Below are 26,060 nucleotides of genomic sequence, written 5' to 3'. Positions count from 1 at the left end.
TTATTATTTATGAACCATATCTGTATGTAATTATTCTACTAAAGATGAAGTTCTAATAACTTTTCATCCATTTTTACTAGTTGCGCTGCAATTCAGTGCATATTTGTAATAATTCATTCATACAATAAAGATATCAAATAGAAACGCTTATTTCAAGGAGCGACGTTTACGTAACACTCCGATTAAGAATCTCAGATATAAATCAGTTTAATAGCCTGCTTACAGTGAATGAGGAATTTATGTGGTCGAAAAAAAGGGGTCATATAAGCTGGTATTTCTTTTTCTAACTTATAAATCAAACCTAATTACATCTTTCTTCCACGATCAGATAAAAATAATATTGTTTTTATAAATTATTATCGTGTATTAAATGTCTTCAACACTTGCAATTGTGTACAAACACAACATAAACTAATAGAGTTTGTAAGAGTTTGCATTTTAGGCTAAAGAAATAATTTTAAAATATTGATTTCGACCATATTTTTCCACACTGTACAAAAAATACTATAAATTTTTGAAGTCATTAATGAAGTTTTTTCTTGAATCGACAAGAAGTGCTGTTAAAAATACCAGAATATGGTAAAATTTACCATTATTACCGAAGTGCCTAAGTAAAGATTTTGTTAAAATCAACTAAAAATATGGTTTTATAATATATGTGATAAAATTTGGGAAATGTAGTAAAATTTAATAATTTTTTCATGATACCTTGGCATAAAAACCATGTACGAGTATTCGGTTAAATTTGCTTTACAGCTTCGTATTTTTTTAATGTGTTTTAATATGAACTAAAATGTTGAAAACCTGAATTTTAGGTAAACCGTTACCATATGAACTGGAAAATTAGCAAATAAATGGTTTAAATCCCGTATAATTTAGTTTAAATAACCATAATTGTGTTTTTTTTACCGAAAACAATATCATTATGCATTACGGTAATTTTACCAAAATGTTTTTTATTCGCTTTGTTTGCAGTTCTTGCTCAGAGCAAATTTTCCTCCAAATTGAGAAATTTACTATCTTCACTTATTTGAGGATACTAATTTCATTTAAAATGATGGAATGAAAGATATTGAACTTAATAGATTCATAAAGGCAACTTATATTAAAAGAATATGAGAGAAATATATTTACAAGAATCAAATTCTGGACGACTGCCTGATCAGAGTGCCAACTGAGTGCTAACTGAGCGCTCTAACTCTTGTAACATCACGCCTTATAGGGAAAAATAGCTTTAAAATCATAAAAATTTGCTGCAGAACTCTCAGAATATACTACAGAATATATTGAGAAGACACAAGAGCAAGGTTAGTTTATTTTGTAAAATGTTTTCGCAAATTTCTAGTAAGTTTCATGAAATATTTTAGAGTTCATGTTTCAATTACAATCACATGATTTTATAACGAAATAATTTTAAAAAGATTGTTTGATAATCAAAAATGAGGGTTTGATTTTTAAGTGCATAGCAAGTCATAACTGAATGATCTTATTTAATATTGGAAATTAAATTAGTTTTTTATTAATAGTTTTTTTCACATGAAGATCGTCGCTATAGATCCTTGGACAAGGTCAAAACGCAATGTGATCTGGACATTATTTGCGACAGTGTGTAGTTATGCATTATTAAATTCAATTCAAAGATCATCAATTTATTATTTATTAATATATATGCTTCAAATTTTATTTTAAACAATTCTTGCTTATTTGATACGAGCTGTACTGATATTGTTACTATACTTTGATCTTCGATTATGTAATTGTTAATCGCTTTAAATCAATGGTTGGAAGGAAGGCAGTCAACGAGTAAAATTGCAATATGATGAACCACGTAATTTTTTTTGTGAGTTAATTTATAGCTATTTGTAAGTCAAAGCTTTTTAATAAGTGTTTTATTAATATTTGCTAAATGTGTTATTTGAAACAATTTATAAACAATTTATAATTACATTATCAAACAATTTGTTTTTTAAGAATGGGCATGATAAATCCCCATCATCATACTTTTGTACTTGAAATACTAGTTTCCCATGCATCGAATTTTGTTGATCCAAGTATCCAATCCAAGATGGTTAGCTTGGAATGAGTTGAAAGGCCATATGATATATAGAATATTTTTATTAATTTATGGCTATACATTATTACTTGTGATTTGGAGATAATCGAGGTTTGATTAAATAATATATGATGTTGGAAATAGTAGCTAAAAAAATTCAAGCAGATTTGATAGGTATACTGTACTGAAGCTTGGTCTTACTGGTTTGATAATTTTACGGTACATAATTTATAAAAATGTAAATAAACTGTCTAAGTCCTTAGTTCTCTTTCTCTATTAATGTTTTGTTAAGAAGTAAAAGTTTTTACTCTACATTGCTAAAACTTAAACTATTTTTCAAGAAATAAACTTTTTAGATTGATTTCCTTTTGAATGTGTAGTGGCCAATTCATTTTTAAATAATCAAAATTTTACACATATACCATTGATTTAGTGAAATTGTTTTGTTGCTTTAAAATGTTTTAAGCTCTGTATTAAGAGTTTTAAACACTTAATTTGATAGAAGAGATAAAAATAAAGATCATACTTTCATGAGGAGGCATCGCGATACGCTTGTAATTTCATGAATTATTTCAGATCCTTAGTCTTATAATCTAGTCTAGTCTATCCTTAGTCTATTATCCTTAGTCTATTATCCTTAGTCTATTATCCTTAGTCTATTATCCTTAGTCTATTATCCCTATTATCCTTAGTTAGATCCTTAGTCTATTATCTTATAATCTCTTTGAGAGGCTGAGATTAAAATTAACATATTTGATCTCTTGGGTCCCTTTTTGATTTTCAGGTTTAACTTTTATGCAATACTTCCATTAATCCCAATATATTCATGGGCTGGGGTAGCCTGGCTTGTAGGGCACTGGACCCATTTCCAAGAAATCGTGGGTTTGATCCCCGCCGGCCGAAGACTCACCGTGTAGTAAATGGTGACTGAAGCACGTTAATTCTGTCGAGTGACAAAGCTCTTCACCTTCCTATTTCAAATCGCACCTCTGGGGGTACTGATCCTGGAGTTTCCTTGTCTTCTGTATTGGTTTTAAATTACAAGGCTACGGAGTTTAACGTTAGTAGTCGTAAAACAAATAGGATCTGGTGTTCAATGACGGTTATAAAATAAAATAAAAATACTCATCATGAAATTTTATTTTTAACAAAAACCTAACGATAGGTACCCGACGATAGGTACTGAACCTAATGATAGGTACTGAAATAATTTTTTTCCTAATTATGTACGTGAGTTTGACAATATTTTAGTACATGATATTTTTTGATTCTGTGTAGAAAGATATATATAATAGTATATGTAGTGTTTGTTTTACGCAGAAAAAAAAACCTAAAAATGTTTGCCGGAACTACTAGAATGCGGTAAAATTCACTATGCTTCTGGATCTATGGGAACACCAGAAAGCGTGGTAATTATTTACCGAAGCTCTTTAGTAATGATTTTGTTAAATTTTACAATGTTGTTGTTTTTAATGACACTCGGAAAAGCCAAGCCTGTCAGCCATCGGCCTTTGCGAAATAAGTTAAGAATGCTCGCCTTTCATTTGACAAGAAAGTAGTGAAAGGGTTAAGGTACGTCGAAGTTTAGAACCCCATTGATAGATGGCAGCACAATTCATTTGTCAGGCCACTTTTACAATTTAGAATGTACTGAAGGGGAAGGAAACTTTTCCCATAACCCCGTACCCATGGTACTACTTAGTTCAGACTTTTGATTACTCAAAAGTTTACGAGCAAGTATGTATCCGATACACTCGATGCGTCTTAGTGGAGTCGCGGATCGTAACTCGAGACTGGAGTCCGATTCTCCGACGACTCAGCTACCACAGCCCTACGTTAATAATAAAATAGGGTTTCATAATCTTAAAATTTATTTGGTAAATGTGGTAGAATTTTGTAATTTTACTTTGATACCTTAGAGCATGGCATAAAAACAATTTTTGGGGTTAAACTTACCCTTCAGATTTGTTTTTTTGTGAAAAGTGCTGTAATAAGAACTATAATTTTTCAAACCAGAATATTCGGTAAGCCGTCACTATATCAGCGCTGGTACTTAACCGGGAAAGATAAAAGACCAGTTGTAGACACATTTAAATTTTTCCTTCCCTTCGGCAGAAGTAAATTTTTGGTGACTATTACAACCTGTTAACAATTACAACCGAGATGCTGTAAACATATATCTTTTACTTAGTTATAATTGCCATGAGTACATAAAGTAGAGATAAAATTAAGTGTCTGCATTATCAGCTTCGTATCTTTTTTTTGATAGATCGCATATATATAACGGAAAAATAGCCGAATGAATTGTTTTAAAACCCTATATTTCGAATAAATAATTCCAAGAAACTGAAGCGGTAAGATAATAGCTGATCGAAAACTTTATTCGCTTCAAAAATATACAAGTGATAAAAAAAACAGTCGACAGGTTTCAAGCGCCTCAGAAAATATGGGCATAAGTTGAATTTCGACAAAGCTAAAATTATTTCCACCCCAGTCACATCATTTCATTTTGATGGCCAGAAATTTAGTTTTATTTATCTGAAAGCTAATTCTCTTGTTGATGACAGTTAAGGCAAATAAAATGAATAATTTCAAGAAACTGAAAAGGTAAAAAAATACTTTATAAGGGAAAAACTTAATTTGTTTCAAAAACTGTAACGATGGAAAAGTCCTTACGCTTCGATCACTCGAAAATAGGCACCCATTCTCAAGACTCATAAGACGTGAATGAAGATAACAAAACAGATTAAAATTAGCTATAAATTAGTAATATTACTTTTAATCTATTTTGTTTTCAAGCAAATCAAATTAGAATGTTTTTTTTTTTTTTTGCATTAATAAGTATTCTTGGGCACAAATTTAATTTCAATAAGGACACACTTTGTTTCAGCCTGATAGCTTTAGTTCATCATGATGCTTTTGATTCTTGTTTTATTCATTTCTCTTTGTTAACGACACTATTTTTCCCCACCTCTCCATAACGTATGGAAACGCATTTTATCCTGATTTGCCTCTAGAACATTGTGATTTTTCTTGCCATCTTTTTCTTTAATTTTTTTTCTGTCTTGGCCCATGTGGTTTTTCTAGTTCTCGGTAATTAAATATGAGAATGACAGCTTCATATGAAACTACCTTTATTTTTCAGTCTTTATTGGCTACCTTTCGTTTCTTTCATTTCGAATCATAATTGTTTCCTTACATTCGCGTCTGGTTAGTCTTGAAAATCGGGGCCTATTTTTGAAGCGATTGAAAAATGTCAACTGTTATTTTCGTATTTGTAATTTTAAAAGCGAATGAGGTTTTCAATCAGGTAATAGTATATTATGACTTAATCAACCCATATTACAGATTGTTTTGTACCAGAAATTGTATTAGTGTACGATACAGAAATTTTTATCAGAATTCTTTTTATTATGTAAATTCACAGGAAAAATAACAAGTTTTGTGATTGTTATTGTATTATTGAATTGTATTATTCAGGCTTTATGGTATCTTAGAGCGCAACTTTGATAATTTTAAATAAATGAATTTCTGTTTTTAATTTACTCGAAAGCATTATACATAAAACCTGTATTAGAATAAATTTAAAATTTTTATACACTAGAAAGATACTGTACTCTTAACTTCTATCTGCAAAGAGTTATATCCAAATATTTACATTTTCTGAACTAATTCTTCGAATATTATTCAATTATTTGTAGAAGAAAAAAATTGCAAAAGTTTGAAGAAGAATTAAATTATTATTTTTGATATTTTTAAAGCTGAATTTATGGTATCAAATAAAATGAAGAAAGGTATGTTGAAAACATAACAGTTAAAGATGCAAAAGTTGAAGAAAATAACTTGCAATTAAAAACAATTTTAAACTTTAAAAGAAGTTAATTGAATATTTTAATATATTTTCCACCAAAGTTTCGATATTTTTCCTTAAAACAATTTCCTTTTATGATTCTTAAAAAATTATAAAACAGTTTTAAAACCAGAAAATTCTTAAAAATAAATAAGAAAATTAATATTTTATCTTATAACTAAAATATGTTTCATACTAATCAACTAATTAAAAACAAATTCTTTGGTTTGATTTGGAACTTAAGAAAGTAATAATATTTATTTCTAAATTCATTTACTTGATAATATCTTAAATTATTAACAGAAAAATTTATATTTTCTCCTCATTGAATCGATCTATGATTTATTTATTTGAGGAAAAATAAGTAATTTATTATGCATTGTATTCACTTAGGAATATAAGACTCGTATAATTAAATTATGAATTGCCTCTAAAATTCCATACATTCTTTTAAGTCGAGAATTTATTTCCTGTAGGAGTCTTAAGATGTGGTTAGGATAAGTATTTATCATTTATTTGTGTCATATTTAATACTTGAGCCAATCTATTTCGTTTCTTTATTGTTCAAATTTTTCTATAAAAGCGATTTCAAAGAAAAATAAAGCTAATTTTTAATATTATTGTGAACAAATATTGATATTAAATATGCACATAGCTGGATAATTGCTTAAGCTCGTACGTTTTTAGTAAAGTATTCGTACATTGCACAGATTAAAATTAAAAAAAAACACCCTGCATAGCTTTCGATTTATTACTTTTTCATACTGAACTGCAATACCCTTTTTTTTTTATCATGTATATAGAATATGTCAATTAACGTATGCTGACTATTTATTTGATGAAAATTAAGTGATCAATTGTTCCAGGTGTTAATGAAAGAAACAATATTGGTATAACTAAATTCTGAAATACCTTCAAAATTCAATACATATTTTTCAGAGAAGCCAATATTTTTCACGTGAAAGTTACTCTGGTGATAACATAAAAAAAAGATATCATAAAGAATAAAAATTCTATCACTATCATTTTAAAAAAGTTAACATGGCTGGAAAATGTGATAATGGTTATAGATCACACTTATTTTAAAATAAAAGTAAAAAATAGAACTTTCTTTTACTTCAGGGAAACTTTTTAAAAAGTAAAATTGTTCTTATTTTACATAATTTTACTAATGCATGATCGTGAATATTTTTCTAAAATTTGAATTCGTATAGTTAAAAGTAGTTCTATAAAAGAAGTATACATAAATTTGGTTTTCAGAAACTATTCTACCAATTTTGCTCACATTTTGTATTTTGTCACGTAAAATAACATACTTACAAATGATGTAACAATTGTGTACCTTACAATTCAAATTTTTTCCCACTATAATTAAAACAAGACATAAAAATAACAAACATTTACTAGAATTTATCTTTTGCATAGAATTATCTTTGGATAAACGGATTTAATAATTGTGTGCCAAAATTCGCTTAAAAAGTTTTCGAGATATGGCGAAAAATGCGAAAAGTAAAATCAACATAAGGAGGTCTAAACTTTGAATTGCTCTCTTGACCAGATTATGGGGATCATATATCTCAGATTACGGCTACTCCCTGTATTTTGGATGGTCAAGAATCGGTATCCGTTGAAAAAAAAAAGGTATGCTTATTAAGAGAAAATACATTTTTCTGCCTGATTTCGTAACTTAAAATATCGTCTGCACTTATTAATTAGCATATTTGAGATCGCCAACTCACATCATTAAGAATAAGACCCAGAACGTGAAGATCCGATCGTTAGATCAAAGGTTATTCATGATGATCCGTTTTTTGGAGCCTTATACAATTCTATTGACTTTCATTATTCAAGTAATTCAGAAAACAAGCTGATTTCTCAAAGACTCCCTAAAAGCTAGAACCTTTCTCAATGTCGATACGCAAATTTTGTCTTAAAAACTTTCTTTTTATCTCCTCTCTTAGTATAATAACATATTTTGTGTTTCGACACTGAGGAAATATGTCGATTTTTGTGCCTTCGTTTATGTTTTTTGTGTCATTCTGCTTTCTTCATTCATAGCACAAAGTATACTTCTTAATTTGTCTAACGATATGTTCTTTTGTACTAGTAATTAGATGTATTTTAAATTGGCATAACTATAGAAAAGGAAACGCTTGATTAAGTAAAAGGCAATTTAAGAGAAATTGAATTAATTTCAGCACATATCCATAAAAATGCATTTCAATACATTTCACAATATATTTTTGATAAGAATAAGCAAAATATATTACTGAAATATATGATTACGTCTTTAAAGTTTTATCAAGTAAAACTATATATTAGATGTACTATTATTTGTTTTACATGTGTGCTTTTCGAATTATCAATATTAGAAATGCTGCAGAAGAAATATTCATAACACTAATTCATACAGTTTTAAAAACTTCTCAGAAAAAGATGATCAAATAACATTTATTTAATTGTTATTTTACCACATCCATACAAAATAGAAAAACAAAATAAGGCGGTATCAAAAATCAAAATAAGGCTGTTAAGGGTGAGAAAACCGTTTATTAACTGCTTTCACCTTATACAGCTAAGCATAACCATACTTTGAAACCATACGAGTTCTAAATCATTAAAAAGCCTTATAGTTTTGTATTCATCGTTTTCTAACCATGCTAGCAGTAAACGGTTTCAAATCCGTAAAGGTAAAAAAATGTTCTTTTCCGCAAACTTTACCGTCAGTTTGATGGACAGACAACTGCTGGTTATTTTACCATAATTTAAGAATGAAAATTCTAACGATGTATAACTAATATCATTAACTTAATAAATTGTCCTCTCCAAATCTGTTCGTCTATAGATTTTGGCGAAAAGTGTGATATTCAAAACATACACTGATTTTATTGTTACCAATAACTTCAAAAATGTTATTTGCCTCATATTTTTAAAACCCAGAGGTATATATCAAGTAAATATGATTACAACTAACAACGGCAAGTTTAAAGGCAGATAAAAAATATCTTTTTTCATAAAATGTGTTCGCTAATACTATTTATTGTTTTAAATAGCACTTAAGTCAAATTTTTTTTCTTCACCTTATCACGTCGTAGTCGCATTGCATTCCTTCATGAAGAGTTTTGGATAATAAACCAACTTTTTGAACAAGTGTAATTAATGATTCTTTGTTAATGTGAAAACATAGCTTTACTTATCAATATTTCCGGCTTCCATATAACTAGACTAAGCATCTAGCAAATGTTTATTTTATTTAAAAGGGCACATACTTGTTGCTCTTACGCATATTTGAGACGTTTCGAAGAAAAGCAAAAGGTGGTGCTTTCGCATCAATTCAAAGTTTAAGACTCGATTCAATTTTTGTTTCATTTTTTTTCTTTCATTTTTTTTTCTTCAAAATTGAACTCTTTGAGTAATTTAAATTTATTGAATAATATTTTTAATTATCTCGAGCTTGTTATGTGATTCATTGTCTGAAGTTTAGATTCTACAAATTCTGCTAGATTCTATCAATACCAATCGCCAAAGATTCTTATATCTTTCAAAAAGATTATAGCGTTACTCACATCATCAAAACAAAATAGTTATTCTCAAGAAATTTCACTGAAGTTCTTAAGCATGAGCGAAAACTAATTATTCGGAACTGATTAAAACCATTTGACTGCTCATTTTCATAAATTAAGTTCAGTTTTCTCTTAATCTTTGTATCTTTTTTAACTCCGAATTTTGAGAAATCATAATAAAATTATTTGGACATTACCTGGGAAAAATACGTGGAATATAATACTGTTGAAGGAATTAAAAATAATAAAACGCCATTTTTAAAAGAAATAATAAGTATCTTCTAAAAGTTTATACAATTTTTTGAATTAAAACTAAAATTTGTTTTAGTTTGTCATCTTATGGAATAAAGAATTTCATTCAATTTTTAAAGTTATTGACGAGAATTTGAACGGAACGGATTCAATTAGATTCAATTTTTTTCAACAAGTTGTCAAAGAGTAGTTTAGTAGTTTAGTTTATGGACTTAAATGAGAGAGATTAAATTTAGAATGAATGCATTCAATAGGTGATAATAATATTAATTGTCCTGCACAACAATACAAATTTTGGCTAAAGCCTTGTCCTATAAATTTAAAATTTATCGAATAAGTTCTAATAAAAAATTACTCATGGGTAGTGATATGCTTTGAATGTTGCTACAATTCATGATACACTATGTTATATAAAAGTAATTTTGATATATCAAAACCTTACAACAAAACATAACTAAAGAAAACAAGCAAATCCCTTTCAATAAGCCTCAAAGCTATTAAATTTGAAATACGATCCAAAAAGACTATTGTGACTCGTTCGGATTTTTCTTAACTCGTCGTATCTCTGGAGCCACAACAAGAATTCGAGGAAAACAATAGGCCTTCACCCAAACAAATAATAAAAGTCCTTTGACACATCCACTATCTCAGATTCTTATTGATAAAGTGACCTATTTGTATAGGGAGAAAAATAAAAAAAAGCCACTATCAGACCGGAAATTTCTTACGTATTTTTCTGGAGGAGCGGAAATTTATGGGTTTCCCTTTCTTTTCCAAACGACACAAAAAGCAATGTCCCCAAAAGATCCATCTCCCGCGTAATGTCGATGGACATCATTGGACCGATTTATGGACATATTTTATGTCCGGTCTTTCCTTATGGCCTTTCTTAGAGTGATAAGTGTCCAAAGCTCTGATGGTTCATCCAATCGCCCGTTCGGGGGAAGTGTAGCGAGAGTATATTCAATTTCGTTATGAAATATTCCTAAGTTCTACCTGCTACGAGGACTTTAGGAGTACTTATATGAATGAAATGTAGATAGACATTTATTTTGAAGGGGACTCAAAGTATTTGTATAAGAATACTGAGTGGTATTTGAGAAGAAAGGGAGTGAGACAAATGAATTACAGACTCTGGAATAAATCTCGATATATGTGTGGTAATTCATAAATAATTTTTACCCGAAAATAGACTTATTAGACACATAAAATATTTAAATCACGTGAACAATTTTTATTCATACTTTCATAAGATGATTCATAATTTTACATATTCATTCATATATTCATTCATTCATATAAGTACTTCTGCAGAAGTACTTATATAAATGAAATGTAGGTGGATATTTATCTTGAAGGAGTCTCAAGGTATCTGTATGAGAGTACTGGACAATATTTGGAAAAATGGTAGTGAGATAAATGAGTTACAAACTCTGGAATAAATTTCGAGTAAAGTGAGGTAATTCATAAATAATTTTTAACCGAAAATAAATTTATTTGACACATAGAACATTAATGTCACATGAACAATTTTTATTTATACTTTCAAAAGATGGTTCATAATTTTACACATTCATTCATTATTACAAGTACTTCAGTAGAAGTACTTATATAAATGAAATGTAGATAGACATTTATTTTGAAGGAGGCTCAAAGTATCTATAAGAGTACTGGACGGTGTTTCGGAAAAAGCAGGAGCGAGATAAATGAATTACAGACTTTGAAATAAATTCTGAGAAAAATGAGAAAATTAATAAATAATTTTCAACCAAAGTTAGACTTATTAGACTAATAGAATGCTAAAGTCACTTAAGCAAACTTTATTCATACTTTCATAGATGGTTAAATTTTTTTTTCCGAAAGTGATTTAAAAAATAAATTTTATTTCTCTGTTATAATCTAAGAAAGATAAAAATAATTAATCAAGGAATAATTTGGAAGTAAAATTAAAAAACAATATATTTCAAACTATTTTTTGATGCATCGGATGAGGTATACTGAAGTGAAATTATGTTTATAATTATAATATTGTTCGCAATTTACTTTTGATTAAGGTGAGAATAAAAATAAGACATATGTAAATGTTACATAATCAAGATCTTTTGTTCCTCTCTGAAAACTTCGTTTTTTTTAATATGAATTTGAGTGAAAGAGGCAAGGCCTTAATGATGTAACATTTATATAACATTTTTACAGTAATAGAGCTTGTGTATGCAATTCTTATGATAAATTTATTATTGAGTGATAATTCAGGTAGAAACTAAGCAAGTTAGATGAAAAATTGTGGGGGAAATCTCTTTATAAGTAGAGTTGAAAGATTAACCCTTTCGCGACGCAAAGCGCGAAAGCGCGCTTACCGCTGAGGCCGGCAGTCTCTCTAGCGTGTGTCTCCCCAGGGCCGGAGGGTTTTTTGATGTTAAGCCTAATTCCATGAAATTACCGAAATATCAGCGCATTGTTTAATATTGTTCTGTAGAGTACTTAAGTGACATATGCTTTATATATATTTCTATGGATACTTTATTTACTTAAGTTATTTCATGTTTAAATGTAATATAAATATTAATAAGTTTAAATATTTTGCATAATTTCCTCTATTTCCAGCTCAGTTAAAAATTTTCGACGCTTCGACATTCTAACGGTAAAAAGAAAAAAAATTCAAGCCTACAAGATCTAATTATCCACTAAAAAATAATCCGAAAATCGAAAGTAGCGAGAGATAAAAAAAACTCCCTTACTTACTGTAAATAAATATCACGTGCTAATTTAAAGAGCCCTCATAAAACATTCCCCCCCCTTCACTCCTTCCCCTAAAAACCACGTGAATGTACTTTCATCTTGAGTAGAAGGTCAAATCTACATGTATCTGAAACCATATGGACATACAATGCCATCTTTTGGAAGAAATTTCATTTTTTAAAACGTTCCGAAATGCTGGCACAAATAAGTGACGGTCGGGGGTGAACGAGAAAACTCTCTGACACGCGGGTGTGTCGGCCGGGAAGTGAGCGCGTTTCTTGCTGTCACATATATGTGACAGTCGGCTCGAAAGGGTTAATGTATGCTAGAAACAAATTTATGACAACAAAAAAATGTTTAAAAATGATAGGTAGCCACCTTGTATTAAAATAAGCATCATTTTCAGTATTAATACACAGTGTCCCGAAACTGATTGTAGCACTCATTATAACACACTGTTAAAAATTTTGGTCGGAGTTGAACCCCAGTATCACAAAAGTTCGCATGATCTTTATTTGAAGCATATTATTGGACAAAATAAACTTTTTTGAACTTGAATACACTGTGTGATGAATTAATGTAAATGGAAACAGAATGTGTTGGCTGAATTTTTTTCATACAAATCCCCATTTTACTCTTGAATGCACAATTGCTTAAACGGAAACGGGATTCAATTTTAAATCTTATTAAGACTGCTACAAAATATAACGATTTAATAGGTTAAGGTACTAATAATATATCTAAAAGTTTCAGAGATTTTTCTGAGTTATCAAAACTGCATCTATTTCTTTTAATAATTCTATGTGGGAATTCTACGCTGTATTCTTAATACAATATTGAATTGTCTACATTATTTATAAGCTACATTAAGTATTATTTTATATTTAAAATGGTTGGTTTTAAGTAACATGTATCTGTAATTATTTTCAGGAGTAGTTGTCAGCTTTGATCTTGCTGCACCAACATTTTCAATGGAACCGCCTTATCTAGTGGAGTTTTACAATACAAATGGTGTAGAAATACCTTGTTCTGCTCATGGTCGCCCTAGCCCGCACGTCAGTTGGGTAAGGCGTGTTGGATCTGTTGTTGAGGATATACCAGGACTAAGACATTTGAAACCCAATGGTTCAATGGTGTTCTTACCTTTCGGCCCTGAAGATTACCGACAGGATATTCATGCATCTATTTATCGATGTATTGCATCTAATATTGTTGGTACTATTGGAAGCAGGGATGTTCATGTAAGAGCAGGTAAGAATATTTAATTTTCAAATATTACTTGCAGAGATTAAGTTCAATGAGGATTTGGAGACAAAATAGTATGTCAATATCGATTTAAATTTTGTAAGATATCTGCAAATTAGCAAGTTTTGATAAAAATGACTATCGGTGTTCATTAAAGTATCTAAAGTTAACTCCCGCAGCAAGCGATATTTGTTCAACAATCCATAGCAACCTCTGGATACATAAACAGATAAATTACATTGAATAAAATACTAAATTTAAAAAACTAGTAAAAAAATATGTATAAACAGCCTTTTTTGTATATATTACAGCTAAAAATATATTTCAATTTAAATAAAATATTACATTTAATTAAAATAAAATTTAGATAACATTTAAACACTTATAATTACAAAAAAGATAATTTATATTAAATAAATAATAAATTTAATAAAATTAAATTTGAAAAAAAATGCGTATCAACAGATATTTTTTATTTTAATTTCGTTGCATCTATCGATGTGGTGCCACCTATTAAGCTGTGAAATAACTACACCGGTTAAGTAGGGTAGGTTGCATATTGGGCCTAACAACTATTTTCTTAATTGTTCTAGTTTTATACATGATTGTATTTATTTTACGATAAATAAATAAAAAACATAAAAAAAGACTAATTATTATTAATTTGAAAGAAATTAAAAGAAGCAAAAATATTCTTATTATTTGATTAATATTTGTTTATAGTTTGGAAAAAAATTATAATAATTGAATTATAAGAATTTATAAGATTGTACATTAGACATACAGCAGCAATGAAATTTTTTTTATTTAACTATTCGATTCTGAGAAGAATATACTTTACAATAAAAAAATCTGAATTAGTTCTTCGAAATATTTAAAAACCAGTCAGTTTTGGTAAACATAAATATCTAGTCTAAATTCTCTTAGTCGAATCTTTCAAATTGTAAAGTCGAATCTTTCAATATTAAAAAATCTGCAAATTTAGAGATACATATATTAAACGTACTTTTTAACCCACATCAATTGTTTTAAATTCATAAAAAGTAGTGGTTTGTTACTTGTAGTCACTCGAAATTAAATAAGAAACACTCTTAAAGCTTTGTACGGTTCAAAGTGTTAAGAAACGTTCTTATTCTTTGAAATAGAGAACACGGTTGCAAAATAACTAGAATAATAAAGATAAACTCATAAATATGCATATCTTTAATATCGCAGAATAATTTTTTGATTAAAAAAATGTTTTAGAGCGTTGCATGATTAATATTTGACTTTGAATAAATTTTCAGCAAAAAATCATATTTGTTTTTCATCAATCGCCTTTTTTAATTTCCTGTAAAAAAGAATTTAACATATATTATTAACTACTATGTGACCAGAAAAATCTTTTTTTCTGGTTGTGAACCATTTTCGTTTCATTCGATTTTGTTCGTGGTTGCGATTCATGGTTATAAATCTTTTCTATTTTTAGTTATAAACTTTTTTTTTATTATAAATCTTTTTTTCTGGCTCTATAATCTTTACCTTTTATCGTTATAAATCTCTTTCTTTTTCGGCTATAAACCGTTCCCTTTTCTTGACTATAAGCTCTTTCTATACATATAAATATTTATCCCGACGATAAATGTTTTCTCTTCTTTTATATAACACTAACTATTTTATAAGTAATGCAAAAAAGGAGCAAATACATAGTTTTTTTATCATTCTACTTTACTAATTTTTAAATTAATACACTTTAAAGTTTAAATTAACTTTTCCTTTTCCAAATCTTTTATGAAACTTGTTAAAATTAGACACTCTAAATCCCACATTAAACTATACGTAACTAAAAAAAAAGAAGCTTTCTTGTTAATTGGGATCGGGAGACGAAGTTCTAAAACGTCCCGAATATTAAATGCGACTTCATAAAAGTTGCATATCAAAAGAAAAGACCATCTAATAAAGTTCTTTGTTTCAGCGGGTCGCATAATTAATATCAGGCAAAGGAATAACTTTTCAGCCAGAAAGAAAAACTAATATTTCCTCTCTCCAGAATTGCTTTTCCAAACTTCCCGCAAAGAAAAGCATTCAACACATAATCTCAAACACTATGTGTCCGGGAAAACCTTTTCCTTTTCTGGTTATAAAGAACTGAGAGGCTGTCATAGCAACCTTCTATTGACGTCAACTTTTCTGCTTCCAAACTGACACCCGGACACGCTTACACAAATTGGATTGCCTCTGTAGCGTTCGGATCCGGGCTATTAATTATAATCCCCCGGACGTTCCCCAAGGGTCCTGCTGCCGGTAATAATGTAAATGGACTTGGGAATCTTTGTATTAACACCGCTTGCAGCTTCTGTGATGAATATTTCAGTTTTCAGAAGAGTTGGTTTTCAGTCGCGGAGTAAGCGTGTTAAATTTACAGGGACTTGCCTTTCCGGAAGTCTTCCTGGAACTTCGCTTTTGTCTTGTGGCTATCTGGGAGTTATTTTACGATGTAGGGGGACGCATAAATATTGAAGACGGGAGAAATTTTCATAGGCGGATTGTATTTCTTTGCGTCGTCTAATCCTTAGAAATGTTGCTTTTTTTGAGAATATGAATATTTAATATTTTTTTTTTTGTTTGAAGATTTCGCAAAATTGGAACGAGGAAATGGGACTTTTTATTTACTTTTTTTCCTCGTGCATTTGGCTTCATGCATTGATTATGAGCTGAATGATACATAAATTTTTATTAAACAATGGCGTACTATTTTAACTGAAAGGGAATGGAAAAGTCTTAAAGGAACTTTCTTTTGTTTTAATATTTAAAGTTAGAATTCTTTCAGAGTGATGTTATAATTTCTAGAAATGTATTTTTATGAGAACTTAGAAACAGTTTTAGAGTTTTTTTTTCAAAACTGAATAATAAATAAAATAAATACAAATAAAAGTAGGTATTTATTCTTTCATACGAATCTGTAATTATAATTAATTTTTTTATTATTAAAATATATAAGAGCAGCATAAACTTTATAAAGATAGAATGCAAATATATGTAAATTTAAATAAGTGAAGTTGGAACGGAATGTGGATTTGCTGGGAAACTTTCATTTTAATCTTACTTTGAGCTAATTATACCATATCTCGAGAATTTTTTAAGCAAATTGAAAAATATTTTCACTTAGTTATTAACTTCGTCAATCCAAAGTAAATTATTTTCTTTCTTAACTTTTAGTTAATATTTATTACTTTTATTATTTTTTTAATAAACTTTTGAAGTTATTGAAAACCTTTTGAACTGTAAAGTACACAATTTTTACATAATTTTAAATAGTGTAATTTTACATGGCAAAATAAAAATTCGTGCAAAATTAGTAGCGAGGTTAACTATCAGGAGTGAAATAATTGTCGTATCAATGACTTTTTAACTATGACATTTTGTGAAGAATTTAAAATGCTTATTTATTCAAGTATATACATGGAAAAAAGACATACATGGAAAAAAGAAATATCAAAAATTCACATTAAGTAAAGTTCACATGCTTTTGCATAGTGATCACCTAGACTGTTGCACAATTTTCATGATTATGCAATGAACTAAATAAAAAAGGGAAAAACTTAATAAATTTTTATCTAATGGTTAAACCTTAACGTATCAAAATTCGATTATGATGACTCGAGAGCCTAATCTGAATATTCTAATTAATGCTAAAAATATTCGAAATCAGGAACAAAAACATATTTTGTCTAAAAAAATATACCTTTCTTTTTTCGGGTTTAAATCAATGATTATCATTCTGAAAGATATGGTAATAATTATTTGGTCAGGTACTGACTACTGTCCCGAATAAATTATTGGTATCATTCCGTATACCATATTTTCCATTTTGTAGCTACCTCCTCTCATTTTTTCGAGGGTCAAGAATTTGATTTCGTCGAAAAAAAACGACATGTTTATTCAGAAAAAGAGTTTATGCGTACTACTATTTTGCGTATTATTGAACTATTTTGCAATTATGGATATTGCTTGGACTACAATAATTAATTGGAATACTTACGTTTAGTTTTTTGAATCATTAAGATCGCGTCATAAGACATGAAAATCTGACAATTAGATTATAAGTTATTAAGGAGTTACCTCTAATATTTCTCAAATTGTACAAATATTTACAATATAATGATTTCTAACAAGATAAGACTCGGCGATAAATGAAATACGTTTCGTCTACTATAGTCGTCATAGTTGAAGAAACTAAATAACTTAATACTAAAAATTTAGATTTGAATACATATAAAATTGTAGAGCCGTGGTGACTTAAGTAATATGAAATTACTTAGTATGATTTCTAATGAAAATCACATTCATACCCTAAGCTTATAACAAAACCTAGTAGTTAATTGGAGTGAAGTTAATCTACACTGTTAAAATTACGGATCAAATTATGGTAAAAAATACCGGCACTCAGGGTGGCCTTGATTTTTACCTTAAAGTCCAATTTTACCATAAGTTTTACGAAGTAAAAAATCTGACATAACGTAATTTTTACTGTAATATATACTTTAAAATCAGCTGATTCACGAAAATTAAATATTACGGTATGTAATTCTATGGTAAAAATGGATTTTTGGGCAAAAGTGTTTTAATAAATGCTGCATTCAGGATGCCAATACTTTTTACCGTACTTTTTCAGTGTAGAGACAATTCGTTTATATTTAGTTAATAAATTAAATGTAAGAATTTGGTCTTTATATGTAAGTTTATTCAGGCAAAAATAAAATAAAATTTTTTTTATTTTTTTATATGCTTTATCGATTAAAAAATATTTATCTTGAACAATTTTCTCTGTAAAACATCATATATTCCAAGATAAGTTACAGTAAATAGTGTTTTCATTAAGAAAGTACTTTATTTTGAATGCGGAGTTTCAGTCAATAGTAAGTTTCCATAAGTGTTGTTCGAATGACTTATGGAAAAGAAAAGTGAAATTTTATGAATGACTTGTGCAACAAAATTGATGAATGTAACACAATTTTAGAACTAAAATAGTTTTTTCCCTTTAAATGCCCAGAATACTAAAAAAAAATCATTTTGTGAGAAAAGATACTGCAGTATATAAAACAGCAAAAACCATTTTAAGAACATTAGTGATCGAATTTTTTGACTTATACTATTTACTCTGGACGCATTTAAGTTTCATTATTCATTTTAGTTAAAGCTTAAACGTTTCTATTTTCTAAAGATATTTTAAGAACAATATCAATTTTAATTTTAATTTTCGAATATTTGAAAGATTATTTTGGATACGTGATATATTTGTTACTAAAGTATTAAATCATAATCGGCTGAAAACAGTGCGTCAATCAGAAAGTGAGCCTTTGGGTAATATATTAGCACAATAAATAGCATAGGTATGAACGTGTAATAAATTATGGAGGTATGGATGTATAATAAATAAGATAGGTATGAATGTATAATAAATAAGAGAGGTATGAACGTATAATAAATAAGAGAGGTATTAATGTATAATAAAGAAGAGTGGGTTCTTCCATCACGTGTTGCTTTGATTTTAAGTTATTTAAGACACAAAGTTACTCTTAAAAACTACAATTCTTAAAATGTACATACATGCAAATTTTAAAAATTAACTCCAACAGCTATTTTGAAAACTTACATATCTATTAAAAATGTGGAATAAATAAATTTCCTTTTTTTATATTTCAAGTGAATTTATTTAAAAAAATTTAAATAGCAGGAAAAAATATTACCTAAACTCTAAAGGTCGAGTCACGAAAATATTTTGTTTTTTATATTTGAATATCCGTCGTTGTAGAGGCAATAATAAATTAATCAGAATTAATTAACACTACAATATCATGTGAAAAATTAATTAAGCTAAATTAATAATTATTTAAAAACAAATTAAACTAATATAAGTTAATTTTTTCGATAAAATTTTTGGTGTTTTTCCGGTGATTTTATCTTATCAAATTAAAACAAACAAACAAACATGCTTTTAAAAGTTCATCTCATTAAAATACAGTATCATTATTTAGTATCATTATTTAGTATCATTATTTAGTATCATTATTTAGTATCATTATTTAGTATCATTATTTAGTATCATTAGACGTAATGCTATTGCTAGAGGGCAATTCCTGATCATAAAACTTGCCAACTTTCAACGATTAAATTGAAATAAATATGATAATAAACTAAAAAATTATAGTAGCGGTCATATTATTTTAGTTAAAGATAGTTTTATGTTTGACATAGCATAGCCGATCTAGACTCAACTGTCAGTAAACTTTACATTTAATTCAATTTTCACCATATTTGTCATAGAAATGGTAGTAATATGTCTTAGATGTTAGGTGTCAAAAATGTCTTATTCCTATTGAAAGCTTTAGATTCATTATTATTTTTTTAAATTTTTGAAAATGAACGTGTAGTTTATTAAATGTTACATAAAATTGAATTAATATGGATATTAAAATTAAGTTAAATCAAAAAATTTTAAAATTAACTTATAGTATGTAATGAATAATGATATAATATGTACCGTATGTCTCGGTCAAAAAGTCGACCCGCTGCAAATGTCGACCCTTATTTCTAATTTTAAAAAAATGGTATTTAGGGTGTACAAGTCGACAGCTGAAAAATCCAATATAAAATTTTTTTAAAATTAGAAGCAAAAAATAAAAAATATTATTAATTCTGCAAAATTTTTTTAAGTTAAAAATAATTCGCATTGTTCTCACTGGATTTGATACATTTGCTCTCCAATAAAAATGCATAACGTTATTAAATATGACACAGATAATCTAGAATATCTAGTGAAGTGAATGTAGATTTAGAGTAAGTTTTAAAAGTTTTCATTTTGTTATATATTGAAAAATACTCTTAAATAAATTATGTCAATATTTCTTATTCTATTTTTTTCTGAATGTAATTTAAAGTGTTTCTACGAAACTTTACAAATAACGAAAATATGATGAGAGAAAGGAAAAATTATTTTCATAAAACATATTAAAAATAGTTTTTAAAACGGCTAAACTTATACAGAGTTCTATATCTATCTTAGCTTTCATATCTATCTATCTTAGTTTTCATATCTATTTTCATATCTATCTAAGGTTTTTCTAAGTCATAGATATTTTACTATCAACGAATACCTTATTAAGGATGTATAAGTCGACTCCCTGATTATCGCAATATTTTGAGAGTTTAAAAAATCGACTTAGGCACCAATAAGCATGTCTTAAATGTACAAAAATATTACTATCAATATTTAAGCACATTTTTTTCTTTCCATTAAGGACCAAAAGTTATTGAAAGCGATCCGTCTTTGTCAAGAATATTAATGGACTCTATCGGTTTATTTGTTGAAGAAATCTTACTTCATTCTTTATATAGTAGTGTTTAAAAGAAAAGAAAATTCTTGACAATTTGCAATACAGTTGAAAATGTTAAGGATTTTAGCTTCCTGTTCTCAACTTTCAAAAATTTCATTAGGAATTTATTGTTCATTTAATTTTTGAGTGATATTATATTTCTGTGATTAAAAAGACATACCTGAATTAAGCAAAGCTGCTTACATTAGTTTTAAGGTATATTTATCTTACATATCATAATTAAATAATCTAAATAAAATAGAGATATTAAAGTTTTATTTTTAACATAAAAGTATTTTAATTCCCTAAAAAAATTTCTAAGAACGATTTAGCATTTTCATAATTCCCTGATTTGAGGGTATCGGAAAATAATATTGATGAACGGTTTGATGCATTAAAACAAATGTTTATATTGTGTGTATCTTTCAAACAAGAACTACTTCAAAATATTTGTATTGATTTTTATAAACTACTCTAATATGTACTTAAAAAATTATTAAATAATTGAAACTAGAATGCTTTAAAAATTCTATTTCATTAACTAACTTAAAATATTAATTAAAAGAAATCAAGATTGTATATTCTAAAGAAATTCAACTTATTTAACTCTGTAGAAATTGAAACAATTACCTAGTAGCTAAAAATATTATTACTCTCCTTAGATTATCAATTTTTTGAGACATAAATCAAAAATACTATTTTAAATGTTGAACTCTTACTATTATTTGAGGCAAAAGTAAAATCTAAACCTCTTCCATTTTAAATCATTGTATTTTGATAAACTATTAAACTTTAAGGAGGCCTGCTTTCTTTAGTTATACAGTAGCCCAACCAGGCCGGGCTATTGTAAAATTGCGTTTTATACCAAAAAATCTAAACAGATTATGTATTGAAATAATTTAAGTTTTTATCAATATATATATATATATATATATATATATATATATATATATATATATATATATATATATATATATATATATATATATATATATATATATATATATATATATATATATATATATATATATATATATATATATATATATATATATATATATATATATATATATATATATATATATATATATATGCCTTTCTTAAAATTTCCCAATTAAACATTGCCTAAAATACCTTCTACAACAATTTTATTCTGCTATTTTATACATAAGAGCTATGGTGTAAAGTTAAATAAAATTATATTTTTGTTATTTTTTTCAGATTTAAAATTATGTTTTTCAGTTGTCATTTTATGCTGTTTAAAAAGTTATTTTCAAATAGCATATATAATAGTAATTATATATAAAAGTAATAATATGTAATAGTAATAATATATAATAGCATATATAATAATATGCTTTCATAATATGCTTTTCTTTAAATTAACAGGTAAGCAGATTTTCGGACTTTTGTTACCATAAAGTTATTTTTTAATTTAAATATTTTTCTTCATTTACGTACATCCTTTGATAGATGATGACTTGTTAAATTAAACAGTTATTAATATTTCATCATTAGATATAAAGTGTACAATAAACAAATTATCTCTTTTCATCCCTTCCAATTCCTCCGCTCATTTTGAAAGAAAGGTATAAAAAATAAATTACACCAACTCTAATTTTCCCTGTACTTCCAATCAAGCACCACAAACAGAAATCGCCAAGATTAACACTTGACTAGCAAGTAAACAGAAGGAAAGAAAAGCTACCGTTAAATTGAATGCACAAGTAAAGTACTTCAAATGGAAATATTCCCTACAGGTTCAACAACAAATAATGAAAAAAGACTCTACATAAAAGGAATTTCTCTTAAAAGAAACAAAAATCTCGCCAAAAGAAGAAAAAAAAATGTCACTCTGGCCGAAGATGCACTTCTTGATGAAGAATACAGCAAAAAGGAAACTACATGGGGATGGTGAAGACAGGGGAGTGTTTACGGAGTATAGGGGGTGTTGTAGGAGGTAGAAAGGAGTTGAGCAGAGTCACCGATCGTCCAAAAGAAGATGCTGCAAGGGCAGTAAAAGCAGCGGTGATGGAAAACCCTTGTACCTTGCTGAACGTCATGAAGTAGAGAAGGAAGTAGAAAATTGCATTAACCGTTCAAGCTTAGCTCCACATGGAAAAGATTCTTGTTCAACCCTAAAAGCATTCTATCGATTTGGTGCGATGCATGTGTAAAAGACACGAGTCCTTTGTTTATACAAAGGCGAAGTGGGTTTTTGAAAGGATTGGAGTAGTACCTCATTGGTTTAAAGTAACTGTTCAAACAGAAGTTAAGTTTTAAGAGAGTCTGCTCTTAATGAAGTGTTTTTAGATTGCTCTGTGATGTGAATTTTTATTGCTTAAAGATTTATTTTTTCTTTTCTTGTCTTATATTATTTGTATACAATTGGGAAATTGAATTTTGGTTCTTCATGAACCGATTAAAGTATAATATTAAGTCATGTTTGTGAAAAGATTATAAAGATAGCAAATGGAATTTGGACTATTATTTAAAACAATTAATTTAAGATGCTTGAACCATAACTGATATTACTTAAATTTGTTTAAAATAATCAATTATTCACAATTAGCAACACTTATTATCACAATTTTGTATAAACAAAAGAACAAGAAGGAATTTTTTTTAAAGGGGTGATGTGTTGTTTAAAAAATAAGACATCTGGTTATTGTGTTTTTAGATAACGTTATGATGAGAATTTTTCCTCGCTTAAATCTTGTTCTTTTCCTCATTACTATTAATTGTGTGCTGATGACAAATCATATCATGTATTTTTTCTTAAATCAAATTATAATTTTTTTCCTAGCTTAATTCAGCTTTGAAAATTTTTTCTTCATGTGTGAATATTTTAAATTATGAAACTTTAATGCTCGTAAATAAAAACATTGAGTCCCTTTTTTTGTAAAAATATTGCACTTACATTTTTTAATTCTTTTTCCTATCAATTTTTTTACGTGTGCTCCTGCATTTAAAATATTTCGTGAGTAAATATCAGAATTTAAAATTTTCAAAGAGTTTATAGAAGAAAGAAATTATAGACAATTTTTATAAATTTGTCAAGAACTTATTTTATTATTTTAATGAACCAACCAATTGTTGCAAAATCACACGATCCTATCTAACATTTTATAACATTGAATCATCCATCTTCATTTTGTGTTGGTTTTCTTCTTGTCCCTGTTGTTTTATATATCCATGTTGTTAAGTCAAAGGTAGTTTTAAACAGAAAACAACATTTAACAATTATGAACTCCATGCTTGTAGCTTTGTTAAATTATGCCAACAAAACGCAAAGACACGTCAGATTAAAAAAACGCTTTTACTTCTAATCTCACTTATGAAATGTAAATTTTCAAAATGTCCTGCATACTGGTTACTAATTTAAAAATTTTAACTCAGTATGTGAACTTTCATATTTTAAATAACAATACAATTAATTACAAGACATTAACAACAAAACTTTAAAAAAAAATGTAAGTGAAGCGTTTGCTGCTCAGGGTTACCTACAGTAGGTTACCTACGCTGTTACCTACTTCTCTATATCTCGTTTCCAACTTCTATTTCGGACAATTTTCTTTGAAGCTCTTAAATTAAGAGAGGTACAGTTCTAGTGTGAGCAAGTTATAAAAATTATTAGTTAGTGTAATGTTTACTTATGAAGAAGTTGGAAGAAACACTGTTAAGATAATTTTAATCTAAAATGTTCAATTGTGAATTAACATTCTAAAAACATTCACTTGATTTACGAATATGAAGATATTAATTTATTATGAAGAACTTTATTTGGAATTTATTTGTTAAAAAAATAATGATAAATTGAAATCTGGCTTTCATTAAGGATCAATATTAAATTCTAACAAACTATAACAGACCAATATAACATATTACCGAATAGACATATTTTATTAATCATATAAACGACTTTTTAAAGAAATTTTTTTTAAGGTTATAAATATGCTTTAGAAATAATAAATCTCCAAAGGTAACATTTTCAATAAAGCATTTCAATATATTTCAAACATTTAAATATTTTATAACATTTTCACTAAAAAACCTTGTATGTATTAAAACACTAGTTTTTCTAAAATACTTCTCTGTGCAAAAGCAAAATACGAAGAATAGAGGCCATAAATGTCGAACAGAGGTAAATACATTCATTACTTTTTAAAATCATTGATATATTGTTGTTTAATTGATTTTACGGCAGAAAGCTTAATATAGATGTATCCAAAGTAGCTTTTTAGAAAATTATTCACCCCGGGGACTTTATTTATATTTAGCTACTTGATTAATCTATATTTAATAATTGATTAATTAACAAATGCAAATTGACAGTTATTAGTAAAATATATCATTAGTATATTCATGAATAACATAATATCTATAATATCTTAAAGCTAGGAATAATAATAGACTAAAGTAACAATTGAAACGTATTTTATGTACTTTTCTACCACCATAAAAGCCTTGTTTTAAATTTACTGAATTATAATCATGTCTCTCGTAACGTGGGTTTACATGGATTATTTCTAGATAAGATTCGATTATGTGAAACAATTTCTAGATTCTGAATTTTTTCTGATAAATTTTGACAGGGAAACGAAATAATTTTTCTAGCTGACACACTAATCTTTTCTATCTCATTTATACGAGCTCAATATTATAATCTTTGCTTATATATTAACTATATTCTAATTAGATAAGTCATAAATTATCACTGATTGTTACAACGTTAGATACAAATTTAATATTATTAATTTAATAAGTCTTGGGAATGGACACCTATTTCCGAGCACTTGAAACATACCTCCTTATAATTTTTGAAGCATTTGTTAAACTTAAATTAGCGAGTATATTTTTCCGCTTCAGATTTTGTGATTTTTTTATTTTATTCATGGTAATTTGCTTTAAATAGTTAAACCAATTTTCTTAATAAATATATTTGTACGAACTTAAAATTATTTGTATCAAGTTTGATGATAGAAATTAATTAGGAAGTTAAA

At 27.6% G+C, this 26,060-nt stretch overlaps 1 protein-coding gene across 4 annotated transcripts in view; it reads left to right on the top strand.

Annotated features, from left to right (window-relative positions):
• The window catches only part of LOC107455980 (cell adhesion molecule Dscam1), a 456,371-nt gene that overhangs the window by 30,197 nt on the left and 400,114 nt on the right, over positions 1–26,060 (top strand). For all 4 annotated transcript variants that reach the window (XR_015429973.1, XR_015429972.1, XM_087154010.1 and 1 more), the window contains exon 2: positions 13,388–13,708. Coding sequence is in view for 2 of the 4 variants with exons in the window: in XM_087154010.1 (XP_087010136.1) it covers positions 13,388–13,708 (321 nt within the window). In the remaining 2 variants the exon portion in view is untranslated. The remainder of the gene's footprint in view (positions 1–13,387; positions 13,709–26,060) is intronic.

The sequence above is a fragment of the Parasteatoda tepidariorum genome, chromosome 10, assembly GCF_982258835.1.
Source record: "Parasteatoda tepidariorum strain Cologne lab strain chromosome 10, Ptep-v5.0, whole genome shotgun sequence".
NCBI lineage: Eukaryota > Metazoa > Arthropoda > Arachnida > Araneae > Theridiidae > Parasteatoda > Parasteatoda tepidariorum.
This window is presented reverse-complemented; position numbering and strand designations above follow the sequence as displayed.